This window comes from Salmo trutta, chromosome 25 (assembly GCF_901001165.1).
Source record: "Salmo trutta chromosome 25, fSalTru1.1, whole genome shotgun sequence".
Taxonomy (NCBI): Eukaryota; Metazoa; Chordata; class Actinopteri; order Salmoniformes; family Salmonidae; genus Salmo; species Salmo trutta.
The window spans coordinates 31,874,971-31,902,563 of NC_042981.1; the positions used below are offsets into that span (position 1 = coordinate 31,874,971).

Sequence of the window (27,593 nt, forward strand, 5' to 3'; positions counted from 1 at the left end):
GCCAATAGCAGTCTGTGAGATGCTTTCATACCTCATTTAATCATAATTAATAAACTCTAAAAGTGGACATTATGTGTGCATAGAGGTATAATTGCAGCGCATATGAATAATAATTGGAGCCTAGAGTGTATGCCTGTCTGTGTGTGCATCTCTCCCATGACTATACGCACGCGAGTGTCAATTGCAGTGTGGCACGGGCAGTGAGTGCAGCGCCATCACGTTTCTGTTGAGTGCCCCTAAGCACCACCCGACTTCAGGGGCACATATGTACACGGTGCGAAAGTCGGCCACAGCCACAGACACTGACCAACACTCATCACCAGGACTTCATTTATGTCTGGTCGTCGAGTTTAATGTCTATAAATATCTCTCGTAGCTGAGGTGGAGCAATGAAGAGCGTCCGTGGGCGACACACACGAACAAGGTCCGCCGCATGTTAAGCTACTGTTGCATGTAGGTGGGGAAGCGCTGTCGCTGTCCCAGGTGCTGAAAGCGCTCGTCAGTCGATCTGCGGCAAGCCAACTAGACAGTAAACCATTTTTGATCGAGACAATATGCATGGGTGATGTGAATGATGAACAATAGCAAGGCAGTTAACATAGCTCTAGTCAGAGTAAATGGGATCTCACGTCCTCTAATGTTGAAAGGATGAAGAGATTTTTCCTGTCAACCGTGCCACTGCTAATTCTCTACTGTCTAGGTGTCTCTCGCGTCTTTGCGGGTAAGTTAATGTTTATGTACTTAAAATATTTATTTTTCAGCAATTACTCAACCATGCATTCACGTATTTGCCTTGTGGTGGGAACTCTTAAGGTTAATGTGTGAGCATTAAGGGGATTGCATTGGTATCCGTGCAAATAAAACAATGGGAAAAAGTGAATGTTTGTGCTAATTTGTTTCTAATTGGCATTTATGCTATATTCTGTGCGATGAATGAGGAATCGTGTGTGTAAGAATCTGTATTGATACAATGCTCCAGACATTATACTGGTACTGATCTATACTGGTAAAGAAACACTCTAAATAGGCCATGGAACATGAGCAGTTATGTTTCCGGGTTTAAAGGCTAAACAAATGCTTTTGCAATAATTCAGCACCAGTTTTATTGCCTACGTTACGTTTCAGTACGTTTTATTACTGTAGCCTAGTTATATTTACTACCACATCAGCAAGAATAACACTAGCCTTTGATCCAAGCAGTTGTCAAGTGCTTACATTCATAAGATTTAGACTGATATGACGTTAAACTTGACTTCACCAAAACAGGTTTATAGATATGTGTGTTCCAAGTAAAGCTGACCTTTGCATTTAATTAAGTAGTACATGGTACAGGTACAACCCCAATGTCTCTGAAAATGAAATAGCATTAATAAGGCTTTTTTTTAAACTTAAAAATCTTTAATCACAAAATTAATGGAGTAGGATAACAAATATATATTTCTTCTACACCCATTTTCAAAGTAATATGTGATATCTATACAGCAGGGACCAAACTAACATCCATTAGGATCATGGCATTACAGTGAATGTACTATTGGCACAACTTGCTATAACATTTGTGGAGGAAAACAACCATTTCAAATTGTTCCTCAGAAGGCTGCTGAATGATCTATGCGTGAGGTGAGAGTGAACCCTGGGAATAGACTGAAGAGAACCCCAGTGGATTCTATCCCCCCGTAATGTACGTTCCCTAAACACTTGAGTGTTGTAGCTTTCACCGCTCATCGTGATGGAGCGCTACAAATCACACTGACACACTACCGCAATCAGAATTCACCGCCTCTACAGCGTTTACATCTCTCTCTCTCCCTCTCTCTCTCTCTCTCATAAATAAATACACACGGACACTTAGGACGTGTCTACACTTGACACCTACATGCGACATCTGCTATCAGAATACAAAAAAGTCTTTGTGGTCTCACTGTGTTCAGATCTGGCTGACCTGGGGGCAAGGTCATCAACGGTCCTCCCACATGTCTCCAGAAAACTTGTGTTTTGAGACCGAGAGGCAACTTTTCATTATAACGTTGGAGGAAATACTCTCCTAGCATGTGGAGAACGTGTTTGCTGGCCTCATAAATGGTAGCCAGCTAGCTAATATTTAGAAAAATATTTTGGGTTTTTCTAGAGTTATGCTAACCTGTTTGCAATCCCTTTAGCATTGAGTGCTAGCTACAGAGATTAGCTGGCCAGTTAGCTACAGCCATCAGTTGTTGTGGTGTTATCATATTTTGCCTATTCCACTATTTGTAAAATGTTTACTGGCATTTGAATATAGCGTGGGAATAGGGAATCTGGACACACTGTGGACACGGTAGACACATTTCTGTAGGTGTAGATGCATGACACGTTCGGAATTCCATGAACAGAACGCTATGATCAGAATACTAAAGCTGCATGAACTGTCACGTCTAGACACGGCCTTAGACATAGCCTAGACACAGACACACATGCATGCACGCTTGCACGTAGGCAACACACACCCTTACCGTGTCAGCAAATGACGTTTCGCCGAAAGTGGGGTGCACATATGGGTTCTGTGGGCTCATAATTGTTTCACACATTCTGATTGTGCGGGGGCGATTGAATAAAACATTGATTAATGAGCCAGTCCTGCAGGCAGTGTAGAGAGAATGTTCTTCTAATCCCTCCTCCATCTACATCAACCTCCTTATAGCCACAGCAACATACACCTAGTGTATGATGTCATCTCACTAGACAGTACTGTCCTAGAGAGCTAACACACATACTGTAGCAATGCAGCCAGATCGTGGATCTAATGGTGTTCTTCAATCCACTGGACCTAGGGATATACAGTGTGTGCAGGCTTTTGTTCCAGCCCAGTACTAACACCCTGTGGTTGTCCAGGACGAGGTTGAAGAACACTCAGACAATCAGAGAGACCATTAAACCTCTTCCATCTCCTTAGTGGAAGTGTTGACTGGAGAGAGTCAAGGGCACTTGTGGATGGATATTTAATTGAAGTAGACATTGCACTTGTCTAAGGTACTCTTAAGAATGTGTTACTTCTGAAAAATCTTCAGAAAGCCAACAGAGGACACAGAAACGAAGGAAAGCATGACAAGTAATCAGAGGAGCGAAGCTAGGTCCTGAGTAGGATGGATAGATTGACAGAAGCATGTTGTGTGTGTTAACACGCTGTAAACTTTACATTTGTGATGTCCTTTAATGCGTTTCTGTTTATGGTGAGTCATGAAGTATCCGTCACCCTGGATGAGGAATGTAAAGCTAATGTTTCCATTTAAAATGTAAATGAACTTTAACACCATCTTAACGAGGTGGTAAATTCCACCAGCCAGTCCCTGCTCCTCGACAGACTCGCCATGAAACACAATAAATCCGTCAGTCAACCCATCAAATCTAACCAATCAATCAAGTAGTTCAACAGTAACCAATAGAAAAGCCCAGCGTATCCTTAGAGACCCTTTCAAGTTCTGATGAAAACGAGTAGCTGTTCTAAAAAAGCCTCGTTTTGTTTTTACTGTAAAACGCAGCGTGACTATTACACTCCCACTACGAGGGTTCTAACGCTGGCCAACCAGAGGAGTCCACCCACTCCCCAACCCTGCCACAGATTCTCAGGAGCAGCAGTATATTAACTGTCAAGTCATCCCACCATCCCACCCGTAGGAGTTACAGCACCCAGACAGAGGAGCCAAATGTCGTTAAATAGAGACTCATCAACTCCAGTCTACTGCCAAATCACTAGCTGGCTCAAAAGCTCTTTGTGGAATATTTACTGGGAGGTGGTGTCATCAGAAAAACACCTCATTACACAGTATGTTAAACAAACTAGAGGGAAATACACTGTGGTTCCTGGAGGTCTGTATTCATGGAACAACAGGGTTTCCTTGATGCCACCTTTTCTTTCTTCACTTTACTCTTCCGTTGTTCTCCTTTATGCCAAATAGACATTTTTCATCTGTTAGATTCTGTGGATCTTTTGAAATAATATGTGCTAACAAAAACAGCCCATAGCTACCTGTTTTGGATGTCATCTGGCTTAAGTGCTTTCTCTAAAGGCCTGGTTGTTATGTAGGCCAGCCACTTGTTGTTGGATGAATCATCCCAATTTCAAAAGAACAGTCTGTTTTGGATTTAGAGAGTTTACCCTGCAGACAGACACAACCAATGGAGCAGGAAACAGAACATGCATGGGGTTACACAGCAGGGTTACACATCTTCCACTTACCACATATATGAGGTCTGTATGAGGTCTGCTCCGACCAGAACGGCAAAGAGAAATGAGTGTTTGGAAGCAGAACATTATGATATAAGTAATGGAGTGTGTGCTTGTGTATGTTCATATGGGTTTGTATTATGTGCGTGTGTGTGTGTGTGTGTGTGTGTGTTTGTGTGTCAGTGTGGTTTTGTGTGAGTGGAAACAGTTAAATAGTATTCATTCATTGGCTGGCTGTATTATTGAAGTATTCAATGAGTTATTTGGCAGTAGATCTGTAGACAAAAGGAGAGAACAGACGAAGGCACAGAATTCTCTCAAAATGGCACTTGCAGCTCAGCACACACATACATTACAGCCATTACCAGCACTAACACGCACTAATAAAGCCATGTTCCCCCTGTTAATCAAAAGAACAGCCTTAATGACAGGCTGATGGTATTTTTCAAACACAGTAGGCAAACACAATAGAGACAAGGCAAAATGTCAGCGAGCATGAGCAGTGCTGCAGCACCAGCCAACAGCAGCAAAAGAGACAAGTGTAACCTTCCTCAGAATGAGTGTGGTTGGTTTCACCTGAACTCAGACACTGTAGACAGAGGAGGGGCCTTAGACCAGATACACACAGGGCTCCTGATGCCCTGTTGCCTGCTCCTGCACATGACTCACAGCCCTAGAATGCACAGACTAAGACTAAGGACTAAGCCTTGTTTGCGTTCCAAACAGCATCTGTTCAACATCTGTCCACAGTGGAACTCATCTTAGCAGCTTATTTTCCAACCAGACCATGTGTGATTGATATAGTCAGTTGCTCACTTTTTGTCATACTCCATATCTACTCCACTTGTGATCTCTCAGAGAGCTGAGATCCGTGGAAATGAATGTATGTGCTTGTCTGAGGGGCCTTGTTGCTGTCATTGAGAACACACATTAATCAAATCAAATCGTATGTATCACATGCCTCGGGAAACAACAGGTGTAGACTAACACTGAAATGCTTACTTACCAACAACGCAGAGAGAGAGAAAATGAAAAATAATAACAGAAGTAATAAATACACAATGAGAGACTAGATCCTGGCCATCAGGCCTGTGAGGTGGCACTGCCAACAGACTGACGTGTCCTTGCCATGTCTCTGACGCAGTCTGGAGTCTGCTCTGACACCATGAGTGGCAGGTGGGGAGGAGGATGGCAGGTGGTATTGGTGGGGGGCCAAGCTGTTGGGCGGCGGGGGTCCAATCTGCCATTTAGAGCCCATGAGTACAATATGATAATGGTGGGGTGGTTGCGCCAGAGACTGTTATGGTGCTGTATATGTTCCTGGCCCTAACACACACACACACACTGCCCTTGGCAGCTCACCAGAGCGTAAAAATACTGTTTTTATTTTCTCCTCTCTTAACATCCTAGGGGATAACCCAAATGGTGTGAGTTATGCTAGAACTGTCTGTGGAGACACAGGTGTTCCTCCAGTAGTAGTTTACCTGTAGCCCAGTCTCTCTCTCTCTCTCCTCTCTCTCTCTCTCTCTCTCTCTCTCTCTCTCTCTCTCCTCTCTCTCTCTCTCTCTCTCTCTCTCTCTCTCTCTCTCTCTCTCTCTCTCTCTCTCTCTCTCTCTCTCTCTCTCTCTCTCTCTCCTCTCTCTCTCTCTCTCTCTCTCTCTCTCTCTCTCTCTCTCTCTCTCTCTCTCTCTCTCTCTCTCTCTCTCTCTCTCTCTCTCTCTCTCTCTCTCTCTCTCTCTCTCTCTCTCTCTCTCTCTCTCTCTCTCTCTCCCCTCTCTGCCAGAGCTTTGCTTCACTAGTCCCAGTGCTCACCCGCTCTGCTGCTGCACAATCTAAAACTCTCATTCTCCCTAGTCCTCCTGACGTGGCTCGTGTTTGCATGAGACAAACTGTCTCCTGGAGCTGTGGCCAAATCCAGTGTAAGAGCTGCAGGCCTGGTGACATTCAGGAGGGATAGAAGCTTGCCTCTCGCCACCACAGGCGCCTCTCAGAGAGGAACCGTCACGCTCACCAGGAGAGAGAGGGAAGGAAGGAAGAGGCACAGAGCAAGAGAAAACACCAACTGGGCACAGACGTCAATTCAACGTCTATTCCACATTGGCTCAACGTGGAATAGATGTGGAATAGACGTGGAAACAACATTGATTCAACCAGTGTGTGCCCAGTAGGCAAGAGAGGGAGTAAGGAGACCAAGAGTGTGAAAGAGAAAAAAGTGAGCGAAAAATGCAGAAAGAGAAGGAAAGTGAGAGAGAAAGAGAGAGAGAGAGAGAGAGAGAGAGAGAGAGAGAGAGAGAGAAAGCACCATAGAGAGTCATTGCCGGCCTCTCTTTCTCTCTCCACCATCTCCCTCCCAGTGCCATCCTTCCAAGGAGGCAGCTAGGCATTACCCCACCAGCTGCTTCACTTCTCAACAGACTGGCTAACACTTTACAGGAAGAGAGGGATGAGAAAAAGAGAGAATGAAACAGGCAGGAAACGAGGGATGAGGAGAGAGAATAAAAGAGGGATGGAGAGAAAGATGATGAGAGAAAGAGAGCGAGAGAGTGGAGTAGGTAACAGGGAGAGAAAGGGATGAGTAGGAGATAGGAGAAGGGGAGAATAGTGAAAAACCCCATCATATTTATGTGCTGTGTGTATAATGTGCCCAGCTCTACTGGGATATTGATTGTGTAGATATTACCGTGGTTTCCTGGCCCGAGGAACTTGGATGGGAACTAGATTTCATTTGTAGTTAAGAGATGAGCAGTACAGCGGCTTGTCAAATAATCAACACTGCCACCCGTGCTCCTTTGCTTTTGAATTAGCTGCATTCTCACATGCGATACTGCACAACGCAGCATTGATTTTCATACTCTGGCTTTTGACATTTAATTACACAAGTGAGGGGGAGAGTGAGTGGGTGAGAGAGGGAGAGTGAGAGGCTATTTCGGCGCTTGCGTCTTTGCCGCTCTTTAGGCCAGCGGGTTGGAGAATTATTTTGGCAAAAGTAAATAACTAATGTCTCCTCAAAAGAGGAGAGCCCTGGAGGTATGTTTATCATGGAGCATGGAGAGGGAAAAGACACACACACACACACACACACACACACACACACACACACACACACACACACACACACACACACACACACACACACGCACACGCACACACACGCACACTGTTCTCTGGGGCTTTGGGCAAGGGTCTGGAAACCACACTCCAGTGGTTCGCTTTCTGGGTTGTACATTTCCACAGTAAACTATAGACAGTACAATTTTCTATGTTAAACCAGGCTCTAATGAGCTCCTGGTTGGGATGTACATTTCCACAGTAAACTATAGACAGTACCATTTTCTATGTTAAACCAGGCCCTAATGAGCTCCTGGTTGGGATGAGTGGCAACCCTGATTAGAAGCACCTGCTGCTCACCGGTTGTTCTCTACAAATGCTGTTTTGAATTGAAATAAAACTGTACCTACACACCGAGGAGGGCGGTAAAGCCGAAACATCTGTGTACGCTATTCCTGATGCAGTAGAAGAAAAAAAATACAAGTGAATGGAATAATGAAGTAAGCTTTATGCAACATCTTTTTGAGTGCGAAACCAGTACACTTTGTTGTTTATGGGAGATGTCAACCCCCTCTGTGCCTCTAGAACTCTAAATGTAAGATAAACCTGGACTGTATCTCTACCCATACTGTACTTGTTCTGCCAATCAAAACCAGAGAGTGCATAGTACAAACCGTGCTAACAGTAGGAAGTGAGTCATAGCGTGCTGTAGTGCAGAGGCTGTGGATTGATATGGAGGTGTTGGAGGGAGATGATGCAGAGATGATGAGGGGGTTGGGTAGGGGGTATGGGGTGCCAAGCCTGAACTCTTTCCTTCTAGTGTCTGAAGTGGAGGAGGCAGTGAGCAGCTCCCACGGAAGTGTCAGTCAGCCGGAGCAGCGTTTACACTCAGGAGGACTAGGAGACTGTCTGCAGCCCACCTGTCAGGAGAGGCTCCACTGGAGAACATCCACACGACCAGATAGATCGGAGACAGGTAGAGATGACGAGAGAGAGCGTTTCAGAGATTTGAACGAGTCAGCTAGAGAATGAAAGAGAGAATGGCTGAACGAAAGCAGAGGGAGAGAGAGAGAGAGAGAGAGAGAGAGAGACTATAAGAAAGATGGAAAGAGGAAGAGAAAGCGTGAGCAAGAGAACAGGAAAATGTATTGTTTCTCTGCTTCCATCCAGGGACAATAAGCCGTGAAAAATAGAGCGAGGCTCGATAAAGGCTGTAATGAAACAGGTGATAGTGCATTCATAATTGAACATGGCATCGTGTTATGGCTCCCGGTCTCTCCCTGTACGCCTATCGTAGACATTAATTTTTCAACAGCTGCTTAAGATGCCAAATGAAACACATTAACTCTATTGTTCCAACTCTCCTTTAGGCTTTACGGCTGTTTCTTTAACTGTTGTGGGTGTGAGAATGACAACATGAATATATGCCTGCAAATCAGTGTGTGTGTCTGCATGAATATGTATATATATATATATATACACACACACACACACACACACACACACACACACACACACACACACACACACATATATATATATGTGTGTGTGTACTGCACAGTACAGTAAACCTGAGGAAGAGCAGGAATGACCTGAGAGCACAAAGGGAGAAGTGGTTGCCCTTGCAATCTCAATGACACGGTGGAGGGTATTGAAAAGCCACTTGTGATTCCCCCAGCATGCTCGTTAGCGTCAGGCCAGGACGTGTTAATGAACATGTGCTAATTTATTGTCCAGCAGGGTCGGCTATCGCTTAGAGACAGCAACCCAAGGTTCACTTCATTTGTCTATTTATGGTCTCTCATTGCTAATGCCAGAGAGAAGCATCACAGTATTGGCCCACTTTGATATTCTACTCCCCTCGGCCATTACTGCCAGCATGCAGACTATATGTCTGTCTGTCTCTCTGTGGGATATTTACCCATGAGATGAGAAGGGTGTCTTTGATTGCTGAGCAGTAAGCGCTCTATGAGCACAGAGGCATGAAAGGATGAAATGCTGCAGGACCAGACCGTGGTCTTAGATCAGGCAGAGGCAAAGCAACTCAGTCAGAAATCAGCCTGTGTTCAACACTCAGAGAGAGCAGCTATACAGATATACAGTTCACAGGTTGAGGGAGGAGTGCTACTGTCTTTCCCAGGTCAGAGGGTTCTGGTGGTCTAAGGGGGGGGGGGACAAAAAGAGAGTAAGTGAAATAGAGAGAGAGGGGAAGAGCGAGAGACAGAGAGAGAACAGCTGGTCTGAGCTGAGAGAGAAGGGCCTGTGGAGGCCAGAGAAGAACGTTCATTAAATAATGATAGGCTTTATTGATCAAGGGCAGCTGGAGTACTGTGACAATGAGACTAAGCAGGAGACAGGGTTTGTGTGTGCACGCTTGCAAGTTAGTAAAGGCTCTTAAAATGGCGAGGGGAAATAGTACGTGCAAACTGCAAGCCAACAGTTTGAGTGTTTTATTTGTTTGTTGTCTGTAGGCTGGACAAAATCTCATTTAATGTGCACTGTACAATTAGTTTACTAGCAAACACACACAGACACCCATGCAAACATACTGCCTCACTCTTTATATACCCCCTCTCTCCTTGAAAGACTGCCGAGCTGTCACCCACTGAACACTGTCATCCTCATGACACGGCCCAGCACGCCACACACTACCTCCTGTCCCTCTGATGACTCCGCTAACAAAGATATGCTGGTGTCTGCTCCCTCTCTCTCTCTCACACACACACACACACACACACACACACACACACACACACACACACACACACACACACACACACACAAGGGACAGAGTCCTGACTCAAAGTAATCCCCATCTCTCATCGTGTGTGTGTGTGTGTGTGTGTGTGAGAGAGAGAGAGAGTTTATGGAGACACATCTGTCTGCTGTTTCATTAGTCCTGACTCACACTTCACGTCATGGGGATATATGAGAGCAGTACCTCGTGGACTGGGAGGGGTACGGCCCGGAGGAGAGGTGCTGGGTGCCGGCGGAGGACGTCCTGGACCCATCTATGTTGAGGGATTTCCACCACCTCCGTCCGGATCGCCCTGCGCCTCGCCCTCCGGGTCGACCTCGAGGCCGGTGTCGGCGCGCTGCAGGAGCTGCGCGTCAGGAGGGGGGTACTGTCACGATTCCCACCGACGGTGGCGCCCCCTCCTGCTCGGGTGGCGCTCGGCGGTCGTCGTCACCGGCCTATTAGCTGCCACCGATTCCCTTTGCTTTTCCCTTTTTTTTATTTTAGACACCTGTGGTCAATTAGCCATTAGAGGGGCTATTTAGGTTAGCTGGCCTGCTCCTTGTTGTGCTGGATTGATTGTTGTTTCCGACTGTCTTGTTCATGTTCGGCTTGGCATTGTCACACCTTATTTATTCCCCTGTGTTTGGGAACTTTGGTTTTTGTTTCTCAAAGTGTTATTAAAAAACAACACTCCCTGTGCTCGTTGCTTCCTGCGACTACCAACGCCGTTACACCCTGCTCCAGCAGAGTTTGGATCTCTCATTCATTTGTAATCACAGCGTCATATGCTCACTTATTCGATTAAGTATGCCGCCAGGTGTAAACATCTGAATACAGTACACACACACACACAACTAGCATGCACGCACACAAAACTGTAAATGTATTGCACAGCAACAAATCATTACTTTGAAGTGATGTAGCACAAGCCCTAATTAAACTGCCAATGGTTTGCAGCACGCACAACATATCATTACACTGAATAATAAAAAGTAATCCAACTTTTTATACACTGGAGTGTACAAAACATTAAGAACACCTGCTCTTTCCATGTCATAGACTGACCAGGTGAATCCAGGTGAAAGCTATGATCCCTTATTGATGTCACTTGTTAAATCCACTTTAATTAGTGTAGATGAAGGGGAGGAGACTGGTTAAAACCTCTTGCATCTAGACGTTCCGCTAGCGGAACGCCTCGCCAAATATCCAATGGAAGAACGTGGCGCGAAATACAAATACCTCAAAAATGCAATAATTTACATTTTTCAACCATATGACTATTTTACACCATTTTAAAGACAAGACTCATTAATCTAACCACATTGTCCGATTTCAAAAAGGCTTTACAGCGAAAGCAAAACATTAGATTATGTTAGGAGAGTACATAGCCAAAAACAATCACACAGCCATTTTCCATGCAAGCATATATGTCACATAAACCCAAAACACAGCTAAATTAAGCACTAACCTTTGATGATCTTCATCAGATGACACTCCTAGGACATTGTTATACAATACATGCATATTTTGTTCAATCAAGTTCATATTTATATCAAAAAACAGCTTTTTACAATAGCATGTGATGTTCAGAACTAGCATTCCCACCCAAAACTTCCAGTGAATTTACTAAATTACTCATCATAAACGTTGACAAAATACATAACAATTATTTTAAGGATTATAGATACAGAACTCCTTTATGCAATCGCTATGTCAGATTTTAAAATAGCTTTTCGGCAAAAGCACATTTTGCAATATTCTGAGTACATAGCTCAGCCATCACGGCTAGCTATTCAGACACCCGCCAACTTCGGGGATCACAAAACTCAGAATTACTATTAGAAAAATTGTATTACCTTTGCTGATCTTCGTCAGAATGCACTCCCAGGACTGCTACTTCCAGAAGAAATGTTGTTTTTGTTCCAAATAATCCATAGTTATGTCCAAATACCTGCGTTTTGTTTGTGTGTTCAGGTCACTATCCAAAGGGTAACGCACGAGCGCATCTCGAGACAAACAATTTCAAAATGTTCCATTACCGTACTTAGAAGCATGTCAAACGCTGTTTAAAATCAATTTTTATGGTATTTTTCTCGTAAAATAGCGATAATATTCTAACCGGACAATAGTGTATTCATTCAAAGGACAAAAGAAAAAATAGCGAGGTCTCGTGAACGCGCATTTCCAATCTCTTAGTCACCAGGCAGTCCACTGACAAACTGTGCTCCTGTACTCTGCTCAGAGACAGGAGACGCCTCAATCCGCATTCTGAAGGCTTTAAAGAGCCAATGGAAGCCTTAGAAAGTGCTACATAACCCCACAGGCACTGTAGTTTTGATAGAGAAGCAAAAGGAGAACTACAAATTCGCAGACAGGCCACTTCCTGCTTGGAATTTTCTCAGGTTTTTGCCTGCCATATGAGTTCTGTTATACTCACAGACACTATTCAAACAGTTTTAGAAACTTCAGAGTGTTTTCTATCCAAATATACTAATAATATGCATATTCTCGTTTCTGGGCAAGAGTAGTAACCAGTTTAAATCGGGTACGTTTTTTATCCGGCCGTGAAAATACTGCCCCCTATCCCAGACAGGTTAAAGAAGGATTTTTAAGCCTTGAGGCATGAGATTGTGTATGTGTGCCATTCAGAGGATGAATGGGCAAGACAAAAGATTTCAGTGCCTTTGAACGGCGTATGGTAGTAGGTGCCAGGCGCATCAGTTTGAGTGTGTCAAGAACTGCAAAGCTGCTGGGTTTTTCATGCTCAACAGTTTCCCGTGTGTATCAAGAATGGTCCACCACCCAAAGGACATCCAGCCAACTTGACACAACTGTGGGAAGCACTGGAGTCAGCATGGACCAGCATCCTTGTGGATCGCTTTCAACATCTTTTAGAGTCCATGCCCCGACGAATTGAGGCTGTTCTAAGGACAAAAAGGGGTGCAACTCAATGTTAGGAAGGCGTTCCTAATGTTTTGTACACTCAGTGTAAATGTACATTATTTTGAGTTGAGTGTAATTTCACTGAATATTCAACTGACTCTAAATGTGAACCTATTCAAAATTCAAAACTTAATTGCGGGGCCATTTAAAATTCAACCCCTACAAACCACTCCACTCTAAATTTGATTGCAGTTGTATTTCTTATGAGTCCTAATTATGCTGAATGGATGTGAATACTGAATCAGGCCACAGCTCTCCCTGGGTGTGTAATAGTGAACAGTGAAACCAGCAGTGGGGGGCTGCAGTGATCAGAGGCCTCCGTTTGTAGTAAGCATCAGGCTCCACAGTCTGATGGCCAATCTGTAGATCATACTGTCTAGAATAGTCAAGCTCTCCTGTGGAGTAGCTTATTAACCACTCTGTGATTGTACGGACTGTTTGAAGTACAATATTGAGTCCATGTAAATAATATATGTACCCATTACCATACCTACTGTATCCTACCCAGTACCCACTAGACAGCAAGATAGTAAACTTCATTTGCTTCATGTGTATCTTTTCTCTCTCTTCCTGTCTGTGTTTGCAGACAGCTTGGCGGCTCCTGTCAATGTGACCATCAAGGCTCTGAAGTCCAACTCTGCCGTGGTGACATGGGACATCCCCGAGGGGGACCTTGTCATCGGCTTCGCCATCACACAGCAGGTGAGAGCGAGGAGGAGCGCAGTGCGGGGGGGAGGAGACCCACGCGCGCACACAAACACACACTCTCGCCAATAGGAGATCAAATAGAATCTGTCACCAATCACTACTCACCGTCTCTCCATTGCGTCCCTGCGTTGCTGGCCAGCGGCTTGTTTTGCGGAACCGTTGTGTCACGGGACGTTGTGTTGCCAGGACGATCCCGTCTGAGCGCCTGTCTCCTCGACAACAGCAGTGGAAGATGGCAGCTGTGTAAAGAGGGAAAGCAATAACATTTCCCACTTGCACACAGTCACTGTACCCTGCACAATGGTTAGGCTCCATTCTAGCCCATGAGCAGATGATTTCCTGGTCCCAGAAGCCCAGCTAAGAGCCCCGGTTCTGCCCATCTCCTGACTGCTGCTCCCTCTCTCCACTCCTCCACATACAGCTCCTCCACATAGTCTATTTCTGTCTACTATTACTGTACAGTATGTGATAACTGGGATTGAAGTTCACCAGGGCTCAATGTTGTGTGTGAGACTTCTACTCAACCTCAGTGGATAGTTTTGTGTTACACTGCTCACTAAACGCACCTCTGTGATGATGTGCCAACAGAAGAAGGATGTGCGCATGCTGCGCTTCATCCAGGAAGTGAACACCACCACCCGCTCCTGTGCATTATGGGACTTGGAGGAGGAGACCGACTACATTGTGCACGTGCAGTCCATCAGCATGAGTGGGCCCATGAGTCAGCACAGCGAACCCCTGCGCTTCCGCACGCCCAAGGAGTCTGAGACACAGGCCTCCAAGAGTAAAGGTAAAAAACTCTATAATCTCACACACAACTTTAGGATAAGACTGAAGCTAATACATACAGTATCTATGGAGGAAACAAAGTCCAAAGCACTTCTCCAGGTTCCCGTACCTTGCTGTAATACAGGTGCAGTGCCAAAAAAAAGGAAGAGGAAACCCTGTGCACAGCAGTATGTACACATACAGTGCCGAGAGTAAAGCTTGCAGTTGGACTGTTGACAACTTTTGACTGATTCCATAAAGGCCAATACAAATCAATGGGGACACAAAGCGTGAAATTAAGTTTCACAACATAATGCTCTTAAACATCAAGCGCTCTTACAACAATTTATGAATATAACACCTTCAGGGTATAGTTTGTGGTATATTGATGTGCCTCTATGCATTCACCCCCAACTGCCCCCCGGGCCTGCCCTGTGCTCTATCTACAGTAAGGGTAATGCATTTGTCAAAGTGGTGATGAGATATTCAGGGCAGCGTGATGCAAATCGATGTGCTTTTGGCTCGCACCCTTCTCTCACCCCCTCGCTCCTTTACTCCTCACAGACACTCACAGCCTGACTCCTTCACTCACAGACACTCACAGCCTGACTCCTTCACTCACAGACACTCACAGCCGGACTCCTTCACTCACAGACACTCACAGCCTGACTCCTTCACTCACAGACACTCACAGCCTGACTCCTTCACTCACAGACACTCACAGCCTGACTCCTTCACTCACAGACACTCACAGCCTGACTCCTTCACTCAGACACTCACAGCCTGACTCCTTCACTCACAGACACTCACAGCCTGACTCCTTCACTCACAGACACTCACACCCTGGCTCCTTCACTCACTGACTCCTCACAGACACTCACAGGAAGCAGAGGCAGGGAGCTTGTGGTTCTGGGAACATTTCACAGTCACAGTAGCAAAGGCTCTTTGGGCACACACACTAATCCCACGTCATTTAGTTGGGATATTCTCAGGATTCTCGGCTAGGAGAAACTAGCACAAAGGGATACAGAATGCTACAAACAGCCTCAGACACATACAGACCTACAGTCCCTAGGCCCAGACCAACCCAGAGCTAGATCCATATAGGTGGATGAGATGAGACGAGAACCTGTACAGCAGCGAAAGTGGTGTTAGTGTGTGAGTGATGGCTGGGCTGAGGTGAGATAAATGTGCGTGTCTCAGAGAAGTGTTTGTTTCCTTGTGAACAGCCAGGCAGCCACTGTGATAAATGGCTACAGTATTAAGGCATGACTCAGCGCCGGTCGCATAATGATGCAGCCTCCATATCCCTCCATATCCCTCTACATCAGTGGTATTCAAACTTTTTCATTGGGCATCCCATTTTTTTCACAAGAATTTCACACAACCCCACCCTAAATATAATGACAGAACCTTAAAATCGGTACATTTCGATTTTTACAGCTACAAATAACCTTCAATTCATTACATGTATCTCTTATCAAAATGAAGAAACAAATAAATATATTTACTGAATAAAATTATATTTTTTGTAATTATCTTTCTCAAAAGTGTATTCACACCCCTTGACTTAGTTGTGTTACAACTTGAATTCAAAATGGATGAAATAGCAATTTTGTTTATCACCCATCTACACACAATACCCCATAATGATGAAGTGAAAACACGTTTTTAGACATTTTTGCTAATTTATTCAAAATTAAATATAGAAATAACTATTTGACATAAGTATTCACACCACAATACTTTGTAGAAGCACCTTTGGCAGAGATTATAGCTGTGAGTCTTTCTGGGTAAATCTCTAAGAGCTTTCCACACCTGCATTGTGCAACATTTGCCCATTATTCTTTTCAAAATTCTTCAATCTCTGCCAAATTGGATGTTGATCATTGCTAGACAACCATTTTCAAGTCTTGCCATAGATTTTCAAGTAGATTTATGTCAAAACCGTAACTCAGCTACTCAGAAGCATTCACTGTCTTCTTGGTAAGCAACTCCAGTTAAGATTTGGCCTTGTGCTTTAGGTTATTGTCCTGCTGAAAGGTGAATTCGAATCCCAGTGTCTAGTGGAAAGCAGACTGAACCAGGTTATCCTGTAGGATTTTCCTGTGTTTAGCTCCATTCTGTACATTTTTTATCTAGAAAATCTCCCTAATCCTTAACGATTACAAGCATACCCATAACATGATGCAGCCACCGCATGAAAATATGGAGAGTGGTACTCAGTAATGTGATGTATTGGATTTGTCCCAAACATAACACTTTGAATTCAGGACAAAAAGTGAAATCCTTTGCCACATTTTTTGCAGTATTAGTTTAGTGCCTTGTTGCAAACAGTTTTGGAATATTTTCACTCTGTCAATTAGGTTAGTATTGTGGAGTAGCTACAATGTTGTTGATTCATCCTCAGTTTTCTCCTATCACAGCCATTAAACTTTCTAACTGTTTTAAAGTCTCCATTGGCCTCAAGGTGAAATCCCTGAGCGGTTTCCCTCTCTGGTAACTGAGTTAGGAAGGTCGCCTGTATCTGTAGTGACTGGGTTTATTGATACCCATCCAAAGTGTAATTAATAACTTCACCATGCTCAAAGGGATATTCAATGTCTGCTTTTTTAACGTTTTTATCTACCATCCAATAGGTGCCCTTCTTTGTGAGGCATCGGAAAATCTCCCTGGTCTTTGTGGTTGAATCTGTGTTTGAAATTCACTGCTTGACTGTGGGACCTTACAGATTGTGTGGGGTGTAGAGATGAGGAAGTCATTCAAAAATCCTGTTAAACACTATTATTGCACACATGCAACTTATTATGTGACTTTTTAAGCACGTTTTTTCTCTTTAATATATTTTGGCTTGCCATAAAAGGGTTAACTACTTATTGACTCAAGACATTTCTGCTTTTCATAATCAATTAATTTGTCCAAATTTTCACAAACATAATTCCACTTTAACAATATGGGTTACTGTGTGTAGGCCAGTGACAAAAAATCTCAATTTAATCCATTTAAAACCACAAACTGTGGAAAAAGTCAAGGGGTGTGAATTCATTCTGAAGGCACTGTATGTCCGCTGCAGAGAGACATGAGAGGATGAGAAAATGAGTTTTGATCAGTCAGGGAAATAAAAGTGCTGAAAACATGTTGGCTCACTATTTAAAAAGAAGATGGCGAACAAGCTACAGGATGAAAAATCCCGGATTTTTGGCGCAGGCAATGGCAGCCCGTCATTCAGGGCAGAGCCCGACCTGTTTATCTAAACAGGACAAAACTAAAAGTGGACATTCATTTACTTATTTTCGCCTGTTTTGCATGTTATTTTGGCATTAATACGTGTCACATATCAGTTTGCAAACAATGTAAAAAAATTATTATAATAATTGAGTTAATAAAGCCACACAAATATGGCCTGTTTTTTGCTTTCTTGAGTAAGGCAGCTCCAAAATGCAGGTGTTTCAGCCTGGCTCAGTGCTTTCTGTGGTGGTGGGGCGGAAAATACAGAGCGGTTGTTAATGTTCTCTAGTTGCACCATGATTGGCTCAGTGTTCTGTCACTCATGGGGACACTACGTCACCGCAAAATCTACGTGGGGGAGACACTCTAGATCCAAAATGTTACAGACCTATATCTATCCTACCCTGCCTTTCTAAGGTCTTCGAAAGCCAAGTTAACAAACAGATCACCGACCATTTCGAATCCCACCGTACCTTCTCCGCTATGCAATTTGGTTTCCGAGCTGGTCATGGGTGCACCTCAGCCACGGTCAAGGTCCTAAATGATATCATAACCGCCATCGATAAAAGACATTACTGTGCAGCCGTATTCATCGAACTGGCCAAGGCTTTCGACTCTGTCAATCACCACATTCTTATCGGCAGACTAAACAGCCTTGGTTTCTCTAATGACTGCCTCATCTGGTTCACCAACTACTTCTCAGATAGAGTTCAGTGTGTCAAATCAGAGGGCCTGTTGTCCGGACCTCTGGCAGTCTCTATGGGGGTGCCACTGGGTTCAATTCTCGGGCTGACTCTTTTCTCTGTATACGTCAATGATGTCGCTCTTGCTGCTGGTGATTCTCTGATCCACCTCTACGCAGACGACACCATTCTGTACACTTCTGGCCCTTCTTTGGACACTGTGTTAACTAACCTTCAGACGAGCTTCAATGCCATACAACTCTCCTTCCGTGGCCTCCAACTGCTCTTAAATGCAAGTAAAACTAAATGCATGCTCTTCAACCAATCACTGCCCGCACCTGCCCGCCCGTCCAGCATCACTACTCTGGACGGCTCTGACTTAGAATATGTGGACAATTACAAATACCTAGGTGTCTGGTTAGACTGTAAACTCTCCTTCCAGACTCACATTAAGCATCTTCAATCCAAAATTAAATCTAGAATTGGCTTCCTATTTCGTAACAAAGCATCCTTCACTCATGCTGCCAAACATACCCTCGTAAAACTGACTATCCTACCGATCCTTGACTTCGGCGATGTCATTTATAAAATAGTCTCCAACACTCTACTCAGCAAATTGGATGCAGTCTATCACAGTGCCATCTGTTTTGTCATCAACGCCCCATATACTACCCACCACTGCGACCTGTATGCTCTCGTTGGCTGGCCCTCGCTTCATATTCGTCGCCAAACCCACTGGCTCCAGGTCATCTATAAGTCTTTGCTAGGTAAAGCCCCGCCTTATCTCAGCTCACTGGTCACCATAGCAGCACCCACCCGTAGCACGCGCTCCAGCAGGTATATTTCACTGGTCACCCCCAAAGCCTATTCTTCCTTTGGACGTCTTTCCTTCCAGTTCTCTGCTGCCAATGACTGGAACGAATTGCAAAAAAATACAAAAAATAAAAAACATTGCTGGAGACTCAAATCTCCCTCACTAAATTTAAGCATCAGCTGTCAGAGCAGCTCACAGATCACTGCACTTGTACATAGCCCATCTGTAAATAGCCCATCCAACGACCTCATCCCCATATTGTTATTTATTTATTTTTTGCTCCTTTGCACCCCAGTATCTCTACTTGCACATTCATCAGTCCAGTGTTTAATTGCTAAATTGTAATTACTTCGCCACTATGGCCTATTTATTGCCTTACCTCCCTAATCTTACCTCATTTGCACTCACTGTATATAGATTTTTTCCTATTGTGTTATTTGTTTATTCTATGTGTAACTCTGTGTTGTTGTTTGTGTCACACTGCTTTGCTTTATCTTGGCCAGGTCGCAGTTGTAAATTAGAACTTGTTCTCAACTGGCCTACCTGGTTAGATAAAGGTGAAATAAATAAATAAATCAAAAAGTGGTGGAGAGCTCGAAAATTCATGCCCCTTGGGTGCTGCCATAGAGTTACATTGGCCAAAGATAAAATGAAGTCAAATCACGTTATATCTACCGTAGCTTTGATTGGACTTATCATGTCAACATCATACTTTCAAAATCTTAGCTACCAAGCTAGACAAGCAGTCATCATCCTGAATCAATCGACAATCTACTGGCAAATCCTTTTCAATCCTTCAATCCAAATTATAGATAAAACATATCGGGGCTCATCGGCCATTGGACATAAACATTACACAAGTTGGAAATCGCAAATTCAACAATGAGTGGTTTGGAAGGAAACAACAGCATGGGCCAGAAAAGTTTGAATACATTGGCCATGCTGTCAATCCAGCATGACTTCTGCTGCGTTCAAAACAACTTGAAACTCTGGGGGAAAAAAACAAGCTCCAACTGGGAAAATCTGTTTTGAACGGTCATCTACATCGGAATTACAAACCAGGAAATCTGCCGTCTTTCTAGAGCGCCGACGTCATGATTCAACTTTGTTTTTTTCCGAGTTCCCAGTTGTCTTGAAAGAACCATAATAAATCCAGAGAAACTTTGATGAAAGTTTGATGACAAATTCAAGTGAGAACGGCACAACAATGCGACTCCAAAAAGGTATAGTATGCTGCTGCATAAATGATGTAATATGCCAGGGAGATATGTATACTGTAGCTAAGAAAGTAATACTAAGTGTATGTTGTGTAGTTATCTGTTAGTAGCCCATGTACCTCACCCTAATAATTTGGTCTATTTACCCCTCATAACTTAGCCTACTGTTCTGACTTGGTGGTGCACATGTCGACTATAGCCTGATTTAGAGATATGTCATCATTGAATATTGTAAGCTTTCATTGTCTGTTTATATGCCCCCTTAATTTATCCTACGTTCAGAGTTTTTGTACGGGGAGAATACCGTAAGAACAGCCCATGTTCTGAATTCTGTCACTGTACATTTCAAAAGTGCTGAACAAATAGTTATACTGACTACGTCCATCCTAGCTCGCTCATCAATGTCTTAATCGAAATTACAGATTGCTCGTCATTCCCTTGTGCCATAGTTTGCACATCTCAATTGTCAGTAGAAACCACATTTGTTTAAGCAAGTCAGCCATATCTGCTATGTTTTTTTTAAAGGCAGTAAATTAGGCTGAATGAACTGTTTCGCTGCCAGACAAGGCTCCGCTGATAGCCAGGTGTAGTTAGGATTCACTCCATGGTGCTGAAAAGAAAGCTCTGCTGTCAGGACAGCATTATGTAGGCTCTAACAGTTTGTGTAGTGGCTTTGCTGGCATGCATCTAAAACCATTTTTTTTATCACTACGGGAAACCAGGAGATAAAGAGAGGAAACAAAGAAAGCCGTGATCAGACAAAATTTGAGATCCTGTCTGTTCAAAACAAAACACAATTATTCTGTATAACAGACAGACTGCTCTGACGTTCTCACACACACACACACAATATGTTTCCCCTCATCAATCTACACACAATACCACATATAATGACAAAGCAAAAAACTTTTTTAGATTTAAATATATATATATTTTATACTGAAATATCAAGTATTTAGACCCTTTACTCAGTACTTTGTTGAAGCGCCCTTGGCAGCAATGACAGACTCAAGTCTTCTTTGGTATGACGCTACAAGCTTGGCACACCTGTATTTGGGGAGTTTCTCCTATTCTTCTCTGTAGATCCTCTCAAGCTCGGTCAGGTTGGATGGGGAGCGTCGCTACACAGGTCTCTCCAGAGATGTTTGATCTAGTTCAAGTCCGGGCTCTGGCTGGGCCACTCAAGGACATTGAGACTTGTCCCGAAGCCATTCCTGCGTTATCTTGGCTGTGGGCTTAGGGTCATTGTCCTGTTGGAAGGCAACCCTTCGCCCCTGTCTGAGGTCCCGAACACTCTGGAGCAGGTTTTCATCAAGGATCTCTGTACTTTGCGCCGTTCATCTTTCCCTTGATCCTGATCCCAGTCCCTGCCGCTGAAAAACATCCCCACAGCATGATGCTGCCACCACCACGCTTCACCATAGGGATGGTGCCAGGTTTCCTCCAGACGTGACGCTTGGCATTCAAGCCAAAGAGTTCAATTTTGCTTTCATCAAACCAGAGAATCTTGTTTCTCATGGTCAGAGTCCTTTAGGTGCCTTTTGGCAAACTCCAAGTGGGCTGTTATGTACCTTTTACTGAAGGGTGGTTTCTATCTGGCCACTCTACAATAAAGGTCTGATTGGTGGAGTGCTGCAAAGGTGGTTGTCCTTCTGGAAGGTTCTCCCATCTCCCCAGAGGAACTCTGGAGCTCTGTCAGAGTGACCATCAGGTTCTTGGCCACCTCCCTGATCAAGGCCAAGAACCCAATGGTCACTGGTCGCCCGGCTCAGTTTGGAAGAGTCTTTGGGGGTTCCAAACTTCTTCCATTTAAGAATGATGGAGGCCAGCCTTCAATGCTGCAGACATTTTTTTGGTACCCTTCCCAAGATCTGTGCCTCAACACAATCCTGTCTCGGAGCTCTACGGACAATTCCTTTGACCTCATGACTTGGTTTTTGCTCTGACATGCACTGTCAACTGAGGGACCTTATCAATGGAAACAGAATGCACCTGAGCTAAATTTCGAGTTTCACAGGAAAGGGTCTGAATACTTATGTAAATAAGGTATCTATTTTTTTATTTTTCGATATGTCATTATGGGGTATTGTGTGTAGATTGATAAGGTAAAACATTTATTTAATACATTTTAGAATTAGTCTGTAACGTAACAAAATGTGGAAAAAGTGAAGAGGTCTAAATACTTTTCAAATGCACTGTATGTGTTTGTCTCCCAAGACCATGGCTATAGAACCAGCATGTGGTCTGTGACCAAGACTCTAGATGATGGAGGTTTTATAGCTAGACCAGCGGGACAACTCCCTCCTGGATGTCTGCAAAACAGTGCTGCAGTAAAACAGGTGTATAACACTCCAAGACTATGTCTTTACTCACATAATCCTGCAGCTATACAGCATACAGTTTACCATGTCCCTGAATGCTCCCACCTGCAAACTTCCTCCTCTACAAACAGTACAGCCCCACCTCTCCCTGCAGAGGACTCAACCTGTCTCTAGGATTGGAGACTGTCTTTGACATTAGAACTGACCAATATTAGCCACATGGAGGACATCTGGCAGCGATGTCAGGAGCCTCTGGCTTTCCAGCTTGGATTGGTTAATGTCAAGGTACATAGACTCATCGATTGGCTGAATCAGTCATTGGGAGAACCTGCTGGAGCGAGGTGAAGCTACCCAGGTACATTAGAATTTCAGTGCCAATGCCTACTTCTGTTTGGTCTTTAAATGGGGGGCACTTGTGTGCTGAACTTTAGCCAGCTCCTCTACTGAATTCAGAAACATGTTGCTTTGTTTGAGTGGACCTTGAACACACACAAACATAAGCTGCACACACACACACACACTTCTCTGATCTTTTTTGGCCCGTAGGACATTAATAATGATTATTGAGTTCTATTTAGGCCCAACTCAATCGATCGTGGCTGCTGTGATTAACTCTCTCTCTCCAACCCCTTCAGAGTGGGGATCCCCACTGACCCTATCTCGGGCTCATGTATTCTCTTCATGCCCAACTTCTACTGAATCCTAAGACACCATCAGCCTCTCTCAGAAATAGTGGGCAAATTGAGGCATGTGCTGTGCGGTTCCCAGATAGCAGCGCTCTTCAATGACGAGATCATTGTGGAGGCTGTGCACAAGTTGTTAGGGTTGAGTCAGAATCACCAGGAATCATGAAAAACGTGGCCTGTTTAAAGCAGTGCTAGCTGACAGAAAGCCAGTGGTGAGTGGTGCCATCCTGGGACTGAAGAAGAATAGAGAGATCAGTCTACACAATAGGGGGTGTCAGGAGCAAATGGTTCTATCCAGCTGACACAGAGCAGACCTACTCCTGAGTATGTATAATTACAGTAGAGACCAGTGGAGGCTGCTGAGGGGAGAACGGCTCATATTAATGGCCGGAACGGAGCAAATGGAATGGCACCAAACACAAACGCATGCATTTGGTGTATTTGATACCATTCCACTGATTCCAGTCATTAATATGAGCCTGTTCTCCCCAATTAAGGTGCCACCAACCTCCTGTGGTAGAGACAGGGTCTACTGGACTGAAGTTCAGCCCGGCATATTCACTTAGCAGATGATGGCTTTCACCCCAACACTCCCCCATCATTAGACTGACCTGTCAGGAGAACCTGGGTTTAATCATCTGCCAGTTACCAATAATAACTCTGATGATAATGTTGCCATGGTGATGAACTGATTGTGCTGGTGTATTTGACACTCCAGACGAGGTGACCATGGAGGAAGTGGGAGCTCAGCTGAGGGCAGGGGAGTTCATCATTATCGTGGTGGTGCTGATCATGTGGGCAGGTGAGGGGTGGAATGTTTCAAAAGGTCAGAGTGCTACCCACACACTAGGGTTGCAAAATTCCAGTAAGTTTCCCCAAATTCCCAGGTTTTCCAGAAATCCTGGTTGCAGGAATCTGGATTTCCTGCTTATTCCCTTCTGATTCCAGGATTTCTTGAAAACATGGTAATTTGGGAAAAGTTACTGGAATTTTGCAACCCTACCACCCACACACACACACACACACACACACACACACACACACACCCTCATGAATGTAGAAAAAAATAAAAGGTATATTTAAACAAATATGGTCCACAATTTGTTGTAATTTGTCCATGCTAAATTTGTCCAGGCTTTTCACTACGGTAATGTGGTTGTTATTTACGATCTTTCTGTGTATGCCCTTTTCTCCTCTCTCTGTCAGGTGTGATCGCTCTCTTCTGCCGTCAGTATGACATCATCAAAGACAACGAGCCCAACACCAACAAGGACAAAGCCAAGACCTCATCAGAGTGCAGTACTCCGGAGCACCCGACGGGGGGGCTGTTGCGCAGTAAGGTATAACCCCTTCTCCCCACTGAGTCCCCACCATCAACGGGCAGGTGAATCGTCCCAGCGACTTAAAAACGTCCACTTTCACCAGCAGTTAACACTCCCATAACACCATTAGAGCTAAACCCACCACATAACAGAATATGCATTGATTTACTAGCATTTATGACAGCACTTCATCCCCCCCAAAAACTGTTAAAATGAAAAACATGCATCTCAGGCCATAAGTTACAACAATGCTATAAATCCAAAGCCTTTCAAATCAATGCATAGACAGCCCATACGCTGGCATGATTGTCCCATGTCCATTCACTCCTCTCCATCTCCCTCAACAACTGGCTGATGCCCTCTGCCAACTAAACCAATTGACACTAAAATGATCAAAATACCCCATCTCCCTTCCAGAGAAAAAGCATCATAACCCTCCCATTCTGTCCAGGCGCTCCATGCTCATACACTAGCAGAATTATACTTTATTCCAGGTTTAGAGACTGGCCTTCATCTTTTTCATCACTGCTGTTTCCCTTCTTCCCCTCCAGTTCCCCAAGAACAACAACAACAATAACCGGGCGCCATCTGTGAACATCATCGAGGTGTGACGGCCAGAACACTCTCTAATCCAAAGGATTGAGTGTATTCTAAACAGAGCAACCAAAGGGCCCTTTATGCCCATCTGCTTGTTAGGATGAGGCTGGGACTGTGGGTCATGGCCGGCCCTTTGGCATGGGGCCTGGGTGTGAACTGGGCCCTCAGGACTCCAGGGTCCAGGTCTCAGAGGAGAGGCTCTAGATGTGGTGGCAGGACTGTGGCTGTCACTGCTCTAATTATTGCCAGAAGGTCAAGGAGATAAGGGCCAAATGGGTTCAGCTATGAGTTGAGAGAGAGGAGATATGAACATGGCCAGGGGACTGCATATAACCAGGGCCAGAGACCCTCTCTCTCAGCTTGTTGTTAATGAACTGAAACACACTGTCCCGGCCCCTGTTCCCCATACTGCAACCAATGCTTGAGCACTGTGCACCGTGTGAAAATTAACTCCCCCTACTGCATCTCCTCTCTGACAGTGTTTATTTATTTGCCTCCTATTATGCTCATTTGCTGTAAGGCACCTACTGTACTTTCCTTACTATTGTTTACCTCCTTTGACATATTATACCTCTTATTCAAACTATATATCACTGTATCAAAATCTGTTTCATTTTTTATCAATCTATTCACGACAACCTCTTATTGCTAAAGTACCAGTTTTATAGATCTCCTTCTGGCTAAACTCCCTGAAACCTCCTCTGAGATGTGTTTTCATTCGATCAGAGAGCTAGTTAGTTCCCCTCTCAGGGAATCCAGACAATACAAGGCTAATTTTGGAGGCCTTTCTGAAGCAAGCTGGTGGCTATGACGTCAGAGCAAGATCAAAAGGAGCACTCAAGTCGCCCGTGCGGCAGAATTCTCCATTTATCTGGAGAATTAAAGCTTGTTAGCTCTGACAGCAGAAAAGAACGTTGTCATTTATAAACAAATCTGGTCTCTACATTTATCATTGATTTACCTTAAATATGACATTTCCTTTTAAAGGTCCAATGCAGCCATTTTTTAAATCTCAATATCAAATCATCTCTGGGCAACAATTAAGTATTTTACTGTGTTTGTTTTCGATTAAAATGATCAAAAAGAAGAAAAACAATGCTTCTTAGCAAAGAGCAATTTCTCAAGCAAGAATTATGCTAGGACCGTCTGGGAGTGGTCTGAGTGGGGAGGGGAAAACTGAAAACTAGCTGTTATTGGCAGAGAGGTTTGGAACTGTCTTTCTTATTGGACTATTAACTTTTCGCATGGTGATGTCACCATGGAAAGCCCAAAGCTCCATTCCACCAAAACGGCAGAAATTTCAAGCAGTCTTTTCAAACTGCTTTTACAATAAAAGGGCTTTATCCAAATTTTCACAATTACACAGTATTATTCCAATCTCAGTGTGCAAATATATATAAAACACAGGAAAATCACATTGACTGCACAGGGCCTTTAAAGGGATAATCTACACCGAACGACTAATTCATACAATTAACAGTGTTAAATAACACTAATATGTGAATATATTTGTTAACAAATGTTTTATTTTGTTGTTATAACAAGGTTGCTAGAAATATGTGAAAAGCATTGTGGAAATCTCTTGCAACAAAACCCACAATGCAATGCTCTTTCTGAACTGGCTGTCTAGCTAGCTAGAAAACATAGCTATACACAATAATACCAAAGTCAATATCAGCATGTGAAGTAGCTAGCTAGCTGTATAATCGCCTAAACAAACTACACTATCAATTTAGGAGTCTCTCACCGAGTTAAAATTGCAGTTCATCAACTTGCAATGAGTGAGTGCAGAAAAGGTACATTGCTATGGCAACAACAACATTTTCCCACAGACACACAGGGAGCATAGAGATACATAGTAACGGCGTCTTTTTGAGGGCACTAAATCCACCATGGTTCGTTGGCCAAAGCATATGGGAAAATGAATGGCCTTTTTGTAGGGGTTTTAGATAAACATGGGCTTAGGAGATTTAGTTCTATGAGAATTTTGAAGCATTTATGTAATAAAAAAAAGCACATAAAACACATAAAAGGCTTCATATTTCAAAAAGGTAATGTTAATTGACTGATATAATCGCATAGAACAAAACATAAGATCTCCTAAACCTGTGTTAACCTCAGACCTTATTTTTGGCGTTTATCCCAAAACCCTATTCTTTCCCCATTCCTTTTCCCCATAGATAGGTTAGCTGAGAACGTCACAAAAACGATGTGCTTGCCTCCATGGGGCAGAAGTCACCATGTTGTTGTGATTCTGGATGGCCAGATTGCTAGCAAGAATGACAAGAAACTGCCATGTGGGGAATCGTAACTGGCT

The 27,593-nt window shown here is 43.9% G+C and overlaps 1 protein-coding gene across 5 annotated transcripts; it reads left to right on the forward strand.

The window, feature by feature from the left end:
- Positions 1-210: 210 nt before the first annotated feature.
- LOC115162420 (fibronectin type III domain-containing protein 5) lies at positions 211-27,593 on the forward strand. 5 transcript variants are annotated; one of them, XM_029713710.1, is made up of 6 exons: positions 211-721; positions 13,519-13,634; positions 14,229-14,430; positions 24,076-24,183; positions 24,564-24,741; positions 25,231-25,294. In XM_029713710.1, the coding sequence occupies exons 1-5, from the start codon at positions 649-651 to the stop codon at positions 24,701-24,703; spliced, it is 639 nt and encodes a 212-aa protein (XP_029569570.1). In that variant the 5' UTR covers positions 211-648; the 3' UTR covers positions 24,704-24,741; positions 25,231-25,294. The 5 variants fall into 5 exon arrangements, with proteins under 5 accessions (XP_029569570.1, XP_029569569.1, XP_029569566.1 ...); XM_029713709.1 differs by having other exon boundaries at positions 212-721; positions 24,564-24,692; positions 25,231-27,593; XM_029713706.1 differs by having other exon boundaries at positions 218-721; positions 24,564-24,697; positions 25,231-27,593.

Bases quoted from the DNA above. Each gene is read 5' to 3' on its own strand.
- LOC115162420 (XM_029713706.1), top strand. From the start codon at position 649: ATGAAGAGATTTTTCCTGTCAACCGTGCCACTGCTAATTCTCTACTGT. The intron at 722-13,518 runs GTAAGTTAATGT...CTGTGTTTGCAG, and splicing joins TGTCTCTCGCGTCTTTGCGG to ACAGCTTGGCGGCTCCTGTC. The intron at 24,698-25,230 runs GTATAACCCCTT...CTTCCCCTCCAG, and splicing joins GGGGGCTGTTGCGCAGTAAG to TTCCCCAAGAACAACAACAA.